The sequence below is a fragment of the Pleurodeles waltl genome, chromosome 11 (genome assembly GCF_031143425.1).
Source record: "Pleurodeles waltl isolate 20211129_DDA chromosome 11, aPleWal1.hap1.20221129, whole genome shotgun sequence".
NCBI lineage: Eukaryota > Metazoa > Chordata > Amphibia > Caudata > Salamandridae > Pleurodeles > Pleurodeles waltl.
Window position 1 is genome coordinate 27530489 of NC_090450.1, and position 19467 is coordinate 27549955.

At 41.6% G+C, this 19467-nt stretch overlaps 1 protein-coding gene across 1 annotated transcript in view; it reads left to right on the top strand.

The window, feature by feature from the left end:
- Window positions 1–19467, top strand: part of LOC138265284 (acetylcholine receptor subunit delta-like) — a 71505-nt gene that overhangs the window by 22936 nt on the left and 29102 nt on the right. Inside the window, exons 4-8 of the mRNA XM_069212883.1 lie at window positions 2563–2672; window positions 6823–6978; window positions 9668–9783; window positions 15052–15252; window positions 16278–16389. Coding sequence (XP_069068984.1) covers window positions 2563–2672; window positions 6823–6978; window positions 9668–9783; window positions 15052–15252; window positions 16278–16389 — 695 coding nt within the window. The remainder of the gene's footprint in view (window positions 1–2562; window positions 2673–6822; window positions 6979–9667; window positions 9784–15051; window positions 15253–16277; window positions 16390–19467) is intronic.

Below are 19467 nucleotides of genomic sequence, written 5' to 3' on the forward strand. Positions count from 1 at the left end.
GATGTGCACATATAACATGGATTTGTTAAACTGTCATAAAAACACATCTAAAGCTGAAGAAGAGTATTAGCCAAGTCAGAGCTGTGTCAAAGTTTCATGCAACAGTCTCCTTGTAGGCACTGGCCACTCCACAGGCTATTTGACAAAAACACCTTTTCTTAGAAGCATAATTCCAAATTTCCGACCTAACCAGTGAATGGCAGAAATATGCAAAAGGAATAAACCATACTAATACCACAAGTTCAAAGGTCACTTGAGATACCATCAAGGGGACTCGTTTGTGGAAAAATGTCTCTCACAACATATTTTCTGTTCTAACCTATCTCCCATGAGACATTTTTGTGCAGACCAGTGCTCTACAGCAAGACATTGTGCAACATTTTGAGGATGCAAACTTTCAGACACTTTGCATAATGTATAATTTGTGAATTATGACAATTACGAAAAATGATGCACAGCCTACTAGAAAGTATTTTTGGTAATGAGACAGTTTACTTCTTTGAGTGTTTCCTGCATCTCCAATATGGGCCCTATGATGAATTTCCATACTGTGTAATGATGGCTTATATGAACGTTTTTAAATTATATGTATAATATACATACTTACATGGACTTTCAGGCAACTTTCTTCATCTATTGGTCTATTAGTGTGTTATTCACATTTTTTTACCCACTACAAAACAGGACATTAGGCCAACCCACCTCAGTCATTTGCTGACTTCACAGTAAGTGATGGCACTCTGTCCTTTCTGAAGGAGCCCTTGCATGCAACGTAGTCCCCTTCAGTGCCAGGGACTACATTAGAAACAATGACAGCAAAAATATTTTTGCTTGTGGATAATTTGTTCTTTAGATTGTCTGGGGCCCTCTACCCTCCCCAAAAATAAAGTAGAAGTGTGCGTAATTTGCGTAATTTGCCTCGGACTATCTTGTGAATTTTCTGAAAGATTGCTTGAATTTACCCAAAGTGGGGCTACATTTCAGTGCAAAACGTGTGCTCCACGTTGTGTGAAAGGACACATGTTGCGTTAAAATAGCAATGCAAGATGCCAAGTGTAGTAAACAGCAGCAGTTCACATGAAGGTCGTTCACATGGTTCCATGAACATCTGCAAAGTTTTCACCATGAGCTGCGCATAATTCCACGACATGGAATAATAGCATATTTTCTCGCAACAAGTGTAAAACGAAATTACTCAGGCCCACAATAAAGTTTTGCTAAACCCCAAAAAAGCAATGACAAGGTTAACAGCCAACAACAGACTTACTGGCTTTGTCTATGCTTCTTTGGATTTGCAGTACATCCTGTTTGGAAAGGGTTCTTCAGTGAGTTTTTTCATGTTTCCTATGAGTGTCCCACTCCATGATGAATACAGCAATACTGGCAAAAATACTACTTTGGAGTTCTGGTGTCTCCCACAAGAGGTTATCCATATATTGTTGGAAAGATGCTATCACTCCATCTAAACCTAAAGGAAGTATTTCAAAATGGAACAAACCCGGGGGAGTGGCAAGGCTGTTATTGGCTGATGATCTACAGGCTTTAGCAGGTTTTCCTGATATATTTTTCTTAAGTCATAAGTACTGATGTGTTGTGCATATCCTGATCATTTTATCATTTCAGTCTCTTGGGTCTCTAACTTGTGGCGATGGGTACTCCGCAGAGTCCTCCCCCACCCTCCTCGTCCCTCTCCTGCCCCCGCACATTTCCACACCCACAAGCACACACACATACACACACGCATACCCACATCCAACCACGCAAGCACACATACATACCCACACACCGCAACACACACCAACATACTTTGCCGCACACATGCATTCACAACATGCACGTACACTCACATTAAGGCATTCAAGCACTCATTCAAGGCGACTCACACCTGCATGCACGCAGTCATAAACAGACACCACCCCACCCACACAACACCCCCACACACGCACACAACACCCCCTCTCCTGTAAGAGAATCCGACTTACCTGCTTGCAGGGGTTCTTCCAGCTGGAGACAGGACACAGCGCTGCAGTCAGCAGCAGCATTCGCCAGGAAAACACCGCTAGACCATATCATTGCTCATGATACCGCAGGCAGTGTTTTGCTAGTGTGGTGCTGACAGCAGCGCCACCTTACCGCCATCCGCTGCCACGACTGTCGGCAGTATTCCGCCAGCCTTCTAGAGGAATTCCGTTGAGGGTCATAATGCGGGTGGGTGGCTGGTAGCCACGGCGACGGCATGTTGGCGGCTGTCGCCGTGGCGGTAGGCTGTAGTTACAGCCAATGTTGTAATGAGGACCTTAATTCTTAGATAAATACATTCTGTTAGTTATGCAGCTGGTCTGGGACTGAGAATAAAGGTGAGACTGCTGCTATAAGAGTTGAATCATTCATACATTATCAACTCATCCATCCTCCCACCACATTTATAATAAATGAATAATCACTTTTGAGTAAAAGCCAGGCCTGCTGGCTTTGTCAATGCTTGCTAACTTAGTAGCTTGATGAAAGTGCAGTGCAAGGGCAAGGCAGTGCGATTGACACTGTTGTGTTTGTTGCTTGCAGGTTTGGTATGATTATAGGCTGACATGGAATCCCTCTGATTTCTATAACATCAGTATCATCCGTATGCCGGCTGACATGGTGTGGCTGCCCAAAATCACTCTGGAGAACAAGTAAGAGTGCTATAACATTCCTAATCAATTCTGGCCATGTTGTGTACAGGTAGAGATCAGAGGTGATTAAATCATGCCATTTTGGAAGAAATGTTTCCCGCTACTACAACTTTGCATTGGAATGAGAAGAGAAAATCTAATTTATCCGGAGCCCAGCACTTTCCCTACTGTTGCCTAGGTTGGAGTGGGAAAGTACATCTCACCCCTCCAAAGTCTAATACTTTCACTCATGTTGCCCAGGTTGGAGTGCAACTAGCAAATCTGACCCCTCCAAAGTCCAACGCTTTCCCTACATTTGCATAGGTTGGAGTGGAAATAGTAAATCTTACCTCACCAAAGTCCAGCACTTTCCATGCTGTTGTTTAGGTTGCAGTACAAATAGTAAATCTCACCTCTTCAAACTTTAATATTTTCTCAACATCTGCTTAGTCCACACCGTTCACCAATGTTGCTTAGATTGAAGTAGGAATACTAAATCTGACCCCTCCGAAGTTTATACTTCCCTTAATAGTGCTTAGGGTGGAGTGGGAATAGTAAACCTCATCCCTCCAAAATCCAACATTTTCATCAGTGTTGCACTGGTTAACTATAACCCCCCATACTCAAACACTTCCCATACTGTTGGTTAGGTTGGTGTGAGAATAGAAAATCTGACCCCTACAAAGTCCAACAGTTTCCCTGCCGTAGCTTATGTTGGAAAGGGAATAGAAAATGTTCAGCTTTAAAAGTGGAATACATTCCTTTTTTGGTTGAGGTGGCAGTTGCACATTTTATTCTTTCAGATGTAATCTTTTTCACATTTCTTTGGTTGAATTTGGAATGTCAATTTTGTTTTAGTTATGTTTTAGTTTTAATTTTTATTTTAATGGAGTTTAATTGTTTGTGTGATATTTATGTGGAATTTTCATGTTTCTTAATTTAGATTTAGACCTTAAAATATGCTTTAATCGGGCGTTTGAAATCGAATTGGGACCCTGCTAATAAATGATGTTCTACGTATGGGGAGGTACAAGTTCATGAACTTTAAACTTTGACAAATTGGCCATACTTGATTTCAATGCCCTGAAGAAGTTTACAGTAGTAAAAGAAACACGTTGCTGTGTCTTTGGCTGTAACATTCAGAACAATCTGAAGTTTTTGAAAAGAAATAAAAGAGGATTTGGAATATTGGATACTTTGAGTGGACTTCTTACTATTTGATGGTGCATCGCTATTTATGTTAGATACATAAAAACTCTGTGAGATTTTGTGATTTCCTCGAATGGGCATTAAGAGGTATGTTGTGCTGATTTTTATCACCAGGAGCTTGTTCCGCTCTGGGAAATCAGCACAAACGCACCTCATGTCCCGCCAGAGGGTGCTGCTGCTCGAGTTAGTTTTACTGCCACTCGAGTCTAAGCTTGCCCATTGCGAACGGCCGTGACCACCAATGTTGGGAAAATCTCGCCTGGTGCCCTCTGTGTTCTGTACTGAGAAATCAGCTCGAACAGCACTACTTGGCAAGCCCGGAAGTGCTGCTGCATGAGTCGGTTTTACTGCCGCTAGAGTTGATTTTATACTTAGGCAATAGCTTTCCCAATGCAAACGGTCACGACCACCTGTGTTGGGAAAACCTCGCAGGGTGCTTTCCCAGCACCCGTAAATTGCTCTAGGAGATGCCAATTCTTGCTCGCCAACTTACTGTCACATGCCACATGGTGGAATTTAGGCGGAACTCCGCATTGCATCGGAAACGCAGAGTGGCCAAAACTCTGCAAACTCCGCCGGCAGAGAGGAGTTTATTGCCCACCTCTAGCGCTGATGTAAGTATTTCCTTCCAGGTATGAAGACCTTCTCTTTTTCTTCTTCCCTGAAAACCTTCTCTTTTTCTTCTTCCCAATGAAATTGGTGATTTTTTCTTTGTAAGGTGTGGTTATTGGACTTACCAACGTGGAGAAATTGTGTTTGAAATGTCAAGGAAGGGATATCTTCCTGCACAAAAACAATCCTTAGAGCCATATTCCTCTTTCTGCGTGTGCTGCATATTGCATATTTCTACTCGCAATGCCTCTGTTGCATAGGTGTTCCATTCTGGTGCAAACCCAGGTTTACAAGGCTTAGTGATTCTGGGTTTGCACTAAAATACATGGGTGGATGCATGGGAACGCCCATGATCCACACACGTTACACCCACCCAACATAAAGTAACGCAAGACAGTGCTAAACGCTGCCTTGTGTTACTTTGCATTTACTCACTAATGCAAAGTGGCTTTGTGTTGATTAGTAAATGGCAAAAAGGACTTTGAGTCAGGGATTCAAAATCATAGGTATTGTGCGTATTAGAGTTTGCAATTTTGCTTATGTAGAGTCATGCAAACATGTTTGCAACATAAGCTAAATAATGCAAATCTAGGTGTATGCCAGGCAACTCATGATTTACAAATGCATACTGTGGGTGGGATATTGCAGGTCTCCTATGCATATTGTTGCATAAAAAGTTAAATGCATCATTCAAATTGCAAAGGCATATTTCTTCTCACAGGTAGGTCGCAGCTTACAAATGTACATCTGTCAACCAGCCCACTTGTCTAAAGTGTCTAAAACCAGGTTGCATTGCCCCCCAGGTTTTGAAATGCCTTTTTGGGGGTGATACACATACTATATTTTTCAGGATGGCAAGTAATCAAACACAGTAAATGAAGCACAGGTACATACAGTACATGCACCATGCCTGTGTACTTATTAATATTAAGTGTATGTAAATATATGTTTAGCGATTACTGTACTATACAGACAAAAATATATTTTAATGTCTTTCAACAAGTCGCTGTGTAGTTATGCAGACGATGAGGTGGGGGCGCTGCAGGTTTGTTTGAATTCAGTTATCCAGTAACTGCAACCCTATATTTCTTGGCTTTTTTTTTTTAGAACTTTTTGGTTAATTTTCATATCATATTCATATTATTCAATAATGCTTGCATTTCACAAAACATATCTGTCAGTGTCACAAGGGAGAAAACCCAGCCTTGTTGCCACCAGGGATAGGTGAAAGGGAATTATTTAAAAAACTCTACTCCAGTCAGGACCCTCTCTGAGTACAATATGGTCTAAGTACAAATTCTATTTTAAAGGTTTTTTCATTTTAGGTTACAGAACTTAACCTAGTGTAACGATTTCTGATAAGGTGTGCAAGGACATATTTTGAGAATCAAACAGGTGTAAGCAGAACTTATTTTGTTAAAGAATAAGTGCCAGGGCCCTGGTCAGGATGCCACTGAAGCTTGCAACATCCATTGTCCGCGCCAGCACTGCCAGTGACCATAGCAACTACTGACCATCATACTCCTACATGGGTTAGATATTACATTACTTCAGGCCCCCAAAGCTTCAAGATTGCCTTGGGCGGCATGTACAAGTCATTTTGAATGTATATTGAATTAATAACCCACTGTTATTGTGCTAATTTCTAAATTAGACAAACTGCGCCACCATGTGGCAGCCTATCATAAGTGTTGTTGTTGACAATTAAGTGCCAGTGCCGAGCACCAGAAATCACTGGCCTAACTTAAGTACTGGGTTTAACCTGCAGTAAACGTTGGGAACTATTTCAGAGCCCTTTCCTGAACACTTAAACTAGAGTTGCAAGGCACATATAGAAAATAAAACTTCTCATTTGTGCTCCATTAATGCTCCAACTCACCCAGTTTCTCACTCTGCTACTCACAGGATATTATCCTGCATCTGAGGTGTTGTGGTGAAGATGTAGCATGTGATAAGATCATTTTCAAATTATCTTTTGCAAAAATTACTTTACAAAAATATTTTTTTACAATAACTTCGTTTTCCCATAACCTCTTACACTAAATAAATCATTGGATTCTATGGCACAAAAATTAACTTTAGCTTAAAAATCTGAAACAAACTTTCTCATGAATGACTCTTGGTTTTGATGTAATGAAATGAGTGTTCTCCCTAGTACGTGTTATTACACTTGGAAACATGGAAAGTGCCAAAGCACTGCCTGGCCCTTTTTTAAACTTTTCTGTAGGCAAATAATTCCCCTGCCATTTAATACAGAAAACACAATTCTCCCCCATTCACTAGATCTCCTGTGACATTCCTACCATTATTTGTATACCAACAGTTATACTTGTTTTCTTCTTCACACCAGCAATGATGCAGTCTTCAATGTAGCTTACTACTGCAACGTGTTGGTCTCCAGTGACGGCTTCATGTCCTGGCAGCCCCCATCCATCTTCCGCAGCACGTGTCCCATCAACGTCAACTTTTTCCCTTTCGATTGGCAGAACTGCTCCCTGAAGTTCAGGTAAAATCTGGCTCCCTTGTTGAGGAAGATCAAGGAATGTGGACAGTATCTGTCATCAAACAGAGACTTGAAGACTCCTTTTTTTTATATTTTAGACATGAAGTGAGATTAACGCCTAATGTCTAATTCATAACCATGGACAGCACCCTGCTGCCTTTTTACATTCACTTCTACTCATCTCTCTCTCTCTCTCTCTCTCTCTCTCTCTCTCTCTCTCTCTCTCTCTCTCTCTCTCTCTCTCTCTCTCTCTCTCTCTCTCTCTCTCTTCTCTCTCTCTCTCTCTCTCTCTCCCTCTCCCTCTCCCTCTCCCTCTCCCTCTCCCTCTGCTCTCTCTCCCCCCCCCCCCCCCCAAGACCCATAATTCATTCATTAGCCATTGCATAAATGCTGTTAATCAACAAAGGACTTTGCATTGTACTGACAACAAAAATACGTTGAACTCATGAGTGTGGGTGACAGGACATCCTTCCTCGAATCGTTACAGTGTTTAGAAGAAGTTTACATGAAGTAAATGAAACACTTTGGCTGGCTGTTTGTCTTTTCAATTCAAGGTCTTTTTTAAGAAAGAGTGCATAATCTTATTCTGTGAAGATTACATCTGTGAAGATTTGAAGCAAATACAAGAAGAGCTATATTTTGGACTTTTGTGTAAAGGATATTTGTTGATGGCGCACAACCATTATTTGGTTTGTGACTCTTTGTTCAACGCCTGGAGCAGCGGGTGTTTGCTTGTGTGCACATCACGAACTGATTACAATTGGGACAGGTTGATGGTGCAGGACGAGGTCTCCTTGCTCGTTTTCGGACACTTTCAATCAAACTCGAAAGGTATTTTCCTAATGTACAAAAGCCCTTTTACAAGCCTACTGTTTTTCCAAGTTGTACAGGGCTCTTGTGATCCTTGCCAAATTACAAACTAGAGGGGTGTGTCCTCCTCTTACTAGTGATTTGGAAAGGAGTGTATCAATGGTTTGTGATTGCAGTTGTGATCACAAAGCATTCATAAGTTAGCAAGGCCCAAGTTTATGTGGTAACTGATTCACAAATGTCAAGGTGTCCCTTGGGATACCCTCCCCCTTGTGAATCACACCAGCTGCCTCAGAGAGGAGTGGGAGCTGGTCCACTACCCACTCCACATGATATATCTCCAAAACAACCATTTTTAAAGTGTCTCCTGCGCCTTTAATGGACTTTGGCTGCTTTGAAAAAAAAAGTTTTCTGTTTGATAAAGCAACTGGAGGGGCAAAGGTTTACTGCCACTTGCAGACCCCACTCCTGAATTAGCAGCCATTCACGCGAGGTTGCGACTGCTAATTAATATTCATTAGGCAGGTGATTCTGCGAGCCCTTGTTAACAAACTATATCCGACATGACATATTAGTACATAAGTCACAATTCAAATTAATGTCTCATTCACAACCAGTCGGTGTGAAGATTGCTCATCACTGACTTTGAATGGGAATTATATCATCCTTAAATATTACAACTACAAACTGAGATCTACACCATATTCAGTACTTTCCATATAAAAATATAATTGAGTTTATTCCTGCACCTTATGTAATAAAATAATAATCACACTCACTGCAAGGCACTCTGGGATTATATCTGCACTATAGAAAACATGAAATGTATAAAGGAGTATTAAAACATGGATTTTGATGAAAGGCTATGGATTTTGATGAAAGGCTATGGATTTTGATGAAAGGCTTGGGATGTGGGTTTTTAGCAACTTGTGGGTCCATATCACAAAACTGTGCTCTGGAGCATTTCAGATTAAACATACTTCATGCCATGGTAACATGGTGGACTGGTTGGTATATTTTATTTTTTTCAAAAACAAACTCACAGAAATTTGTTAAAGAAAATAACCCTCAATGTGCCTGCTGCACTTAAGGGTCCCCCCCCCCCAGTAAGTTAGGAACACAGTTCTTTTTCCCATCTCAGGCCTGCAGTGTTGAGCAGTGAAAATAATGTAGCAATGACCACATAAACAAGCAGGGACTTCTGACTCACAGGAGCTGCCTGTCCAGTTGCTGCTGTCCTATCGAGAAAGTATTTATGACAGTGGAGCAAACTGGGGGCTTTAACAAGCAGCCCCGAAAGAGGTTGGGTAAGTGAGAGGTGGACGGGGGTAGGGACATCTGGCAGATGCCCTGTTACTGCCCACCTGTAAATGAGCCACAGTGTCATTACAGCAACCACCACCATATTCCAGAGAGTATTCTAAGGGCCTGATTCACAAAGGTAAACATACACTTTTGTGAAAGCTTACAATTGTTTGCTATTCACAAAGGTACTTTACTAATACTTTCTTTACGACTGTGAGTCTCCAGACCAGAAAAGATTTGACTATATTTTTACGTGCGGAGACTCCGCGATCGTAAGGATACCACTAATACAATACTTTTGTGAATAGCAAACAATCATAAACCTACACAAAAGTGTAACTCTACCTTTGTAAATCAGGCCCATTGTCTATAGCTTTAAGGATGTGTGGAAAAGTCCAAGTAGTGATACCATGAGTCAGAGAAGAATTACAAAAGAGGGAACCCCTTACTCGATATCAGGTACTGGAGTGTTTTCGGACCTCCAGGATGGGAAGGGAGAAGTCATAGAGGATGGAGAGTCTGTTTGTCTTCAATAGCCAATAGCTATCAAGAGTCCGTGCCCCTGTCTGTTTTTCAGCTCTCTCGCCTACAGTGCCAAGGAGATCACCATGAAGCTTCATGTAGACCATGATGCAGAAAAAGACCGGATGTACATGGTGGAGTTCATCATCATCGACACCGAGGCCTTCACAGGTGAGGGAACTCTTCTGTTTATAAGCCTGCTTTCCCAAAGCCAATGGCAAAGGATCATTGTTTGAATTATTTGCGTAAGAAGTCTTGTGGGATTGAAGGTATCAGTGAAGTGACAATACAAAAATTGCTGGAAAAGACAAGAGAAAGGCGTGAGGAAGAAGGATCCTGACTTTAGTGAGGAAGCAGGATGTAAACAAGTTACTGGGGGCTAAGGTGGGTCAGGATTGGGGGAAATCCACATATTATTTATTTAAAGGATGAAGGTTTTAATATTTCAACATCAATGAGGCAAAAGGTATGTATTTCTAATTGAACTATTAGAAATATATTAAACTTTAACTGCAACTATTTATGGTCTTTATTTGGCCCATTACAATTTTATGGGATTCTGTTTTTTTATACCATAGTCCCCTCATCTTATCCCCTTACTGATCTGGAGACGACTTTAAAAATTACGTCCACTAAACCAAACCTGAGTGGATTTGTGGGCTGCTGTGAGCACTGAAATACTGCTATCCATATTTCATTAATTTCTATCTGAATCTAACTTCAAAACTTTATGAGCAGTAGATGGTAGTAGGTTGTGAGGCATCACACATCCAACTAAAAAGGTAACATTTAAACTATCGCTATTCCAATATATGAAAGTTAAATTTTTTTAGTGATCACCTCTTCAACTTTTAAGCTTAATGTTAAGGTAGAACATACACTCCCATTAACAGGATTTGTGGTTGCTGTATGTTGTATAGCACAGAGACAACAAGTATGTCACACTCTAGTACCTTTCCAGTGTTCCTGGGATGTAATGTCTGGCTTTCATGGCTGACTTTTCTTGATCCGTAATCTCTTTCGAGCAGAGCTGGCAGGCTCGTGCGAAGGAGAGCTCTACTCCTTCCCATACGACTCATAGTCCGTCACAGTGCAGTGCTTTGTGGAGTTGAATGTGGTAGAAGTCACTAACCTTGTGTGCAGGATCCAATGGAGTGATGCTGTTTTCCATCTCTCCCCACTCAATGATCACATACAAAGGAATAGGAGGGCTAATAGTAGAAGTACATAAGGCCAAGTCAGATAAGAGAGAACACAGAGGGCTTGATTTACAGAGGGGCTTATGACTCGTAAAGTTACGAGTGCGGTGTTTCCACTCTCGGGATGGAATCTCCACACTGAGCACTGCTGTGAAGGGATTCCGTGGTAAGTGCGGGGATTTCACACTTATTATTTTATGAGTCGTAAGTCTCTTTGTGGATTGGGTCCAAGACACTGGATTCCACCATTCTGACTCGTTACTTTTGTGGTGAAGTAGGTCTGTAGAATGTACTGGTACTCTGCATGCGAAGCAGATATCTTAAGTATGTCATCATCAAGAAGTCAATGCTCGCTTGTAATTGTGAACGGATATACCTTAACAATATCACTGTGTGAATAGCTCCAGGTACTTTAATGGCAAACTGGTGATTTCTAAAAACTAAACATAGACAAGCACTTCTCCCTATGTCTTGAATAACTCTCTTGAGCTTCATCAGTATTCTCTCTCTTGTTCAAGATGAGTTCTGAGCCCTACTTGATGTCTGGGAACTACAAAATTACTAACACTTGCGAACATCCTGTTATTCCCTAGTCTCAAGCACTTTGTATATGCATACTAGAAGTCTAATATCTTGGACATGACATCAATATATTTTTGAATGCAACCTAGTGAAATCCAGGCATCCTTCCCATTTTATCACTGTGTATCACAATAACCCCAGTCTCACAAAAGTTTGAAGAAAATAGTTTAAAGTTCACTATCATCAACAAAAAAATTTCAGTGTCCACCAAAAACAACTCCTTTGAAGCAGTAGGTGTTTTCAAAGGAACTATGAGATCCTCACGATGAGGTCCTCCTTGCAGAAATATCTTACCGCATTTGTCCAGAAAAGCAGATGTAAGCCACAAGGAAAGTTACACCTGATAATTCAAGATGGCCGCAGTATAGCCAGAATACCTGGAGGTCATGGCCTGCCCAGATTTGTAATACGTTTCCAGCATGCTGCCGTGCAGCGTGTTCTCACATGTGTGCAGCTGGAGTACAGATGGCACAGGCAGTCTGTGATGACTGCCATCCTTTCTTCTACTAAAGGCAACTTAGCACAAGTGGGTTTAGAGTGTTTCTCTCCTGTGCTGAAGCCACACTAAGGGATAGGCATTTTCTCCAGCCTGCCTTGTGACAGTCCCACACCCAAGGCTGTTGTCTCCACAAATATTGGATGTCAAGGTTGGTTGCCATGGTCATTACTCAGTATCTAAGCCATTCCAGTCAACCAAATAGTGCAAACTTCCTCTTACAACTCTTCCATCCAAATTCGGATGCACCTCATTTTCATTTTCTGAATTCAACTGAACCGGCATCAAATTGTATGTAAGTAACCACACCTCCTCATCCATAAGATACTAAGGAGCTGGACTTTTTTATCAGCAAAACATGCATAAGAATATTTAGATGTTCCCATCACTCCTTGTGCAGATGTCTGATTACCAGTTAAGTGTTCTTGCACAGAAGGAATCTCATTCAAAATATATGTTTACTTTGACTTTATCAAACCCTTAACAATGACTGCATGGAAATAGAAAAATACATTAAAAAAATTACATTTAAACTTTGGTTGCGCAAAATTTGCCTACATATTAGCTAACATTGTTCAGTAGTCCCTCTGCTGGTTAAAGTTCAACATTGCCACTTTTTAAAAAAGTAACTTGTTTCATTAAAATCTCAGAATTATCATAACAGCATAGTTAACAGCATTCTTTCGTGTATGAGTTTCATATCTATGTTATATTGCTCTTAATCAATATTTCTTCTCAAAATACAGAAGTTTACGTGGGCATAAACATTGTATAAACTCTCTGGGACTTTGAAACAAAGCCCGCAGGGCCCACCCTTCTTTAGTCAGTGATATTCTACTTGCCTCCGGAACTCCAAAATGTGGGAGGAAACGTAGTCAGATCATTTTAAATCTCATAGCTAAATCTACAGATGTTTCTTAATAAGACTGATATTTTCTTGACACGCAAGATTATTTTTTATTAGAAAATTCAAAATAATTCCAAACAATCCAAAAACATTGATTTGATAAATAAGTGATCTGCAATGAAAGATTAAAACTTTACGGCATCAAAAAACTCCTGTGAAGCCCTATTACCTGCATTTTCGATGCAAACTTTTCCTCTTGTAATTTGGAAGCCAGGTGCCCTAGTTCATGCACCATCACCAATCTCTGCTGCTTACCAACTCAAGCCGCACAGGGAGACTGCGGCTTATTTTCCACAAGCAGTGGTAGGGTTCCTTACTTTCAGAAGCACACCTCCTGCCTCGCAGACATCGAGTTAAGTTTTGAGAAGCACACCGGACAGTGACGGTGCACTGCCTGGGTTCTTGAACCTCCATGTCTATTGGACGGAATTTGAATGTGCCATGATTCTTTGTCATTTAAGAAAGCCTGCCCACCTCTTGAGCCTGTTTTATTGCTGCCTTTCTGCCATCTATCTTCGGATATCCCTGACCTGAAACTGATGATGACTCTATGATAAACTATTCCTGGTGGTTGAAACGTGAACCTTTTTATTGTCTCTTGACTGCATCCGCACTAACTGTTAGGAATTCCTGAAGTCCCTGTCCACAGTTTGACATGTATCCATGGGTTTATGAGATTCTGCTGCCATAGGTTTACTCTCTACTTGTGTAGCACCCTACATGTATTTATTATAGGAGTCTGTATCCCATATCCAGGGCCGGATTGAGAACCCACAGCAGCCCTGGCCATTTTGTCACAACAGTAGTGGGGGGTGCAGGCGTACAAGTGTTAAGCACTGATGCTTTTGTTACTAGATGCCGATATTTCAGTACTGCTGCAACACCGGCAGCCAGTAACAAAACTTGTCCCTACTGCTGCAAAACCGCCCCCAAGCCTCCTGGGGAAACGCCTGATGCCCGCTACATCCAGTCTGGCCCTGAGCATATCATGCAGTAACACTGTTCTTGTCTTGGGTCCCTCTTCTTTGTATACGTTTGATAAAAGCTTTTTGGAATCGTTCATTTGGCAGCTGTTTTCAACCTATATGGCTGTTACTGTTATTTGTCATAGTGTAATACTGGAAGTTCTTTGATTTTTGAGTCACCCTTTGAAAATCAGTGGATTCCAAGAGTGTGGTACTGCACCAGGGTGAGTCAAATAGCATGGCCCTCTCCCCTGAGGTTGGTGTAGCCACATGGACACGGTCCACAGAGTGCAGGCACCAAACTGTGCCCTAAAACAGCTTCCAGAGCAGTCTCTTGTGCTTGCAGTTGGATGGAACAGTTCCATTAACTATTGCATGCAAAGCATAGATACAGAGAAGTGATAGAATGCAAGGGCAGGAGCAGTACTTCTTACAGGGATTACCTAATTGACCTACAACCTCACGATCCTCTTAGGACTTGCCTGGCTCCTTTAATCTTTGAGGGGGTGCCACAGAACGCTTCAAACTATGGTTTGAGCCACATTAACCTATGTTTTTGCCTATTGCTATAGGTGTAAGCTGGGATAAAGCTTTCCTAGCTATTTTACTCTTTCCATAGCACACAATTGTGAAACGATAGAAGTAGAAGATATTGAAGTCTTTTAAATTGAATCATCCGGGGTTCAAATGCTTCATTTTCAAACTCACTGAGGCTATTTACAGAGTCGGCGAAGTTCCGCAGAAAGATTGATTTTAAGATGGAATATTGAGCAAGACCTATGCAATATAAGTGAGACTGAGGTATGTGTAGTTCAGGCCTCTTCATGTAATCATGTGACCGAAGTTTAGGTGTTATTTTATCATTCATTTTAAATTAGGCTTCATAATTTGCATATTGGGAAAAAATGTGTTTGCTTATTATGCAATATTCCCCAAATCACTCCATTATGCTACATCATGTAATTTGTAGGAAATGTGTGGTAAAATTATATCATGGGACTGCAGGAACAATGTTACCAACTAGAACTCAAGCAAGTGCCATTCATGGCAATTGTGTATTGTATGCCTTTTTAGTACAAAAGGTGGCCTTGCATCAAAAAATTGATGCAAGGACGCAAGTTGTGCAAAATATTTCATGTAATTATGCATTTTTCACACAATTTTCTCGAAATAAGACAAATTTTACAACTTCCTACACTCCTAAGAGTAGCCATCACGGTAACCAAATGTTTCTGACTGAGAGAGGCAACCCTTTCTAATTGTCATTTTCTGATGTTTATTTTTGACCAGAAAACGGTGAGTGGGAGATAGTTCATCGACCAGCCAAAGTGAATATTGACAAAAGCGTATCGCCTGAAAGCAACAAGTACCAGGACGTCACATTCTACCTGATCATCAAACGAAAGCCACTCTTTTACGTCATCAACATCCTCACTCCCTCGATCCTCATCGCCTGCTTGGCGAACTTCGTCTTTTACCTGCCTGCAGACAGTGAGTAATGAATTGATAAAGGTGGATCCTTTGTATGCCGCTGTGCATGTGAGCATCTGCTGTTTGTGGGTGGAGGGGGGTGAGGCAGGGGAAGGTGGTTCATTTGTCGGTCAGAAAGCTCCAGTTCTGGAGATCCATCTTCTCACCCCTGCACTGAGCAAAACCCTGCTGGTGAGGATAGGCAAATGCTAGGATAATTTCAAACTGTGATTGTTCAGGCTGGAATTCCAACAAAGTGGAGTTTCGAGTCAATAATGAATCTGTCTATCTGACGGGGGGTAGTATAGGGTAAATGGCGCTCTATATCCCACAATTAAATCCAATTCTCATATACTGAAGCTGCTATGTGAGAGCTATACCCCCACTCAAGCCCAACACGGTAACCACAGTTATCAAATATATTTGATCATAGCAGCCTACATTAATCTTCTAAAACACTAATATAGAACATAAATTGTTGACATTATGCATAAAGATCCTCTTCCAAGAAGTTCCGTTATCAGTTTTAATTTTAATTCACGTTACGTTAGTTCCCAATTCCGTCAAAAGTATTTCATAATGTTCCAATTCACATCACAAGTTCATCATCATGTCTTTCTAAATATCCATTTGTTCAAGTCCATCTCTTAATATTCAATTAATCACACTATCCATTAAGCCAAGCCAAAACGTGTTTCGTCATGGGAGTGCCCATTGACTTCCTCAGGACTTCCTAAATGGCATTTACATAAGATAAACATTAATATTATTCATAACAGCTATATTGACTTTCCAATCTCCATTCACTGAGTATTTTACATCTAACTGGATAGAGTCACAGTCTAGGACCAATATTGGTGAGAAAAGGAGAGTAAAGGGGCAAACCGTGCACCATCCCAGTAGTACATCCCGGGAGACTACCAGACAGAGGACCTCTGGATGTCCTGTCTTGCAATCAATGGTTCTGTTTCTCTTTCAGTACCTTGGTCTCCCAATGCCTTCTCCGAGCTGGGACTTCTTTTCAAATGTATGCTCCTTCCTTCCAGGTGGGGAGAAGATGACTGTGTCTATATCTGTCCTGCTGGCCCAGTCCGTCTTCTTACTGCTGATTTCCAAGCGCCTACCGGAAACCTCCCTGGCTATTCCGCTCATTGGCAAGTGAGTGCTATTGTGCGCAGTACCTTTGGGTTTCAAATGGTTGACTTGAAGTAGAGGCCATCATTTCTGTAGAGTACAATATATTTTAGTTTTTTTCCTATTTTTTAAAGCCCAAATCAGTGGGTATTTTTTCACTATTGGTTGACAGTACCATACGTTAGGCTTCTGCAGTACCAGCTGGCACAGAGGGTATTTTACTGTCATTCACAGTTTGAATAATAGGTAGGATTCCCAAAGCATTTGCTATGACCTTGTTTTATGTAGCTTCCATTGGAAGCCATTAGCATTAATAACTGGTTCGGAATCTGGTGATTCACTGTTGTGACATCACAAAAGTGGTTAACCAAAGTGGACAAGGAGGCAAGTTTTTCTAGATAGTTTTTTTTCAGAAATGTTATATATGGTTCCCTCGTTACTCCCCTGTGTATGTATGTATGTTGGAAGCGCGGGCAAATGATTTGTGAGAACTACATTCAATATAAAATTACAGATGGCTAAAATGTGAATAACGTTGATGTTATTCACATCGCGGTACTGAGTGACATCACAGACAAGTTGAGCTTTGATCTTCTTTTCTATTTGAATAACATTCTATTTAGTCACATTGACCCATCTATACAGCATGTAAGCCTTCTATTGGAAATTGTTTTGTCAGTTCCTGGCAGTGTATTGCCACTACGCTGGCTGTAGGTTAGGTTGTAGATTGCGCACAGTCATGCATGCTGAAAAGGCTTTGCTTTTGTGCAATGTTGCTTATTTAGGTCTGGCTTGACAGCACCACTCTCACTGGACTCAGGCCCTCATTACGACCACGGCGGTCTGAGGACTGCCGCGGTGGAGGTGTCAGTCTCACCGCTGCGGGCCCGGCGGTGCAGACCGCCATATTAAGAGCACAGCAGTGTGGCCGACGGCACACAGCCACACCGTCACCAGGCCGGCCAGTACGAGCGGACCGCCGAGACAAGAGGAGGCCTCCTCTGGACCGGCGGCATGGCCCACACTGCTGGCCGTATCACGAGGGTGCTTACCACCAGGGTTTTTCGTGGCAGTCGTCACGCCATGAAAACCCTGGCGGTAACACACCCAGAGACAGGAATAAACAGTCCTTTTGCCCCCACACACACACCTGTACACACACACATGAATGCACACACACACCCACACCTCACACACATGCACAGAAGGCACATACCCACCCCCTCCCATTACAGTTGACCCATCTACCTGACTGGGCCACACTGCAGCCCATGTTGAGGGGGTCATCTGGAAGGGGGTAGATGTCAGCAGTGATGGCTGCCGAGGACCTGACCATCACCGCCGGCGACGATCGTCATGGGTCCCAGTCTCCCATTGCAGCAACGCCATCCTATTGGACGGTGCACGGCTGTGCGAACCGCCAAGGGTTCACCACCTTGCAGGGACCGCTGTGCACAAAAGCGCATCTTAATATATGGCAGGCGGAGTCGTGACCTAGTGGCGGTGCTGGTCGGGGGGGCCTCTCTCACACCCTCGTTCGGCCTGACGGTGTTGAATTTTGGGTTGTTTTACTGCAGTTTTCACTTTGTGACTCGTAACGCGGCGGCCACTGTACTGCCACCACTGGTGGTCTGGTGGCGGGTTTTTGCATGACAGTCCGGCCCAACGACCTCCGATCTTGTAATGTGGGCCTAAGTGTGAACAGCAGAAAAGAGCTTTAAGAGGCGCTAAAGAAAGAGGGACTTTGGCTCTGATCAAATCTAGATCTTCTTTCCTACAGAATTACTGGTGACCAAGTTGTGTGCTTCTGTGAAAAAATGATTGATTGAACTGCAGATTATGCCCAGCACAGTTGGCCTGAGGTGGCTATGGAGACACGCTAATGATCAAGGCTGCACGAGTGATGGGTAGATTGGGAAAAGGTATGCCCAGGGTGTAGATTTGATGTTTTTATTATGAAAAGTTACAATAAGGTAGTACATTTTCAAAAGTATATATTAAACCAATTGGCTTTCAATTATGGATTTTTGTGGGAATGAGCATTTTTTATCTGGAATCTCACAGATTACTGTAAAAACCAAGGGTTTCGTTGTTTGCACCTGCTCTGAGAAATATATTCGCCCTGTGATAATCCGTGTTAGGTCACATTGAGAGGAGTTGTATAATGTTTTTCCTCCTATAACTGTATGCATATTTGTAATGAGATGCATGCATTCACATTAATGAAAGGAGCTTGAGTCTCTAGCCAATCCATGCTTCAAGTGTCACACACATTCTGCTTCTGTCCATAGAGCATGGTGCAGTGGATCAGCCCACAATAGTGATTAGTTCTATTGCACTGCGAGAGACAACAACATTTTTGTTTGATCACATGTACACATTTGTATCAAAATGGTCATGCATCAGTGCAGAGGGATGGGTAGCCAGTCCTTTATATTTCCATTTTCTCCTTTTATGACTGTTTTCATTTATGTTTTATCTTATATTTTTTAGAGCGCCTGACTGTTTTCCACATTGTATTATCAGGCCGCTTATTTCATCTGCACTGTGCCACATCCCACATGGTCCCTGCTTCCAAACTTTAAAACAATGATACACTATAAATAATAACATTTCATGATGACCTTTCACTGCTTTATTATTTATTTTTTACTTACTTTTATAGCAGGCGTATACCTACCATGATTTGGCAGAAACATGTTTTTCTTTTTTTTTACCGCTGTTCTTTTACTTTAGTTTGTGTGAGTGATGTACTGTTAGTGGGTGAGTGGGTGAAAGTAGGAAGGAGTTGGTGGGTGGATACATGAGTGCATCAAAGTGTGTGATATGTTATTGTTTGTCTAAACGTACCTGTGATTGAAGAGGCACTTTTATATTATATTTATTTATTTCATAGAACAGGCTCTTAATATACATACATTACAAAACCACATCAAAAAAATGTTTTTACTGTACAAATACAATTTCTATTAGCCTATATTACCATATTACCATTATATTTTATTTCACCCACAGGTTTCATCCATGACCTTCATATGCGCTCGGCGGGTAAAGTAATTGTATTTAAAAACCAGGGTATAATATATTTAAAAATAAGCTGCA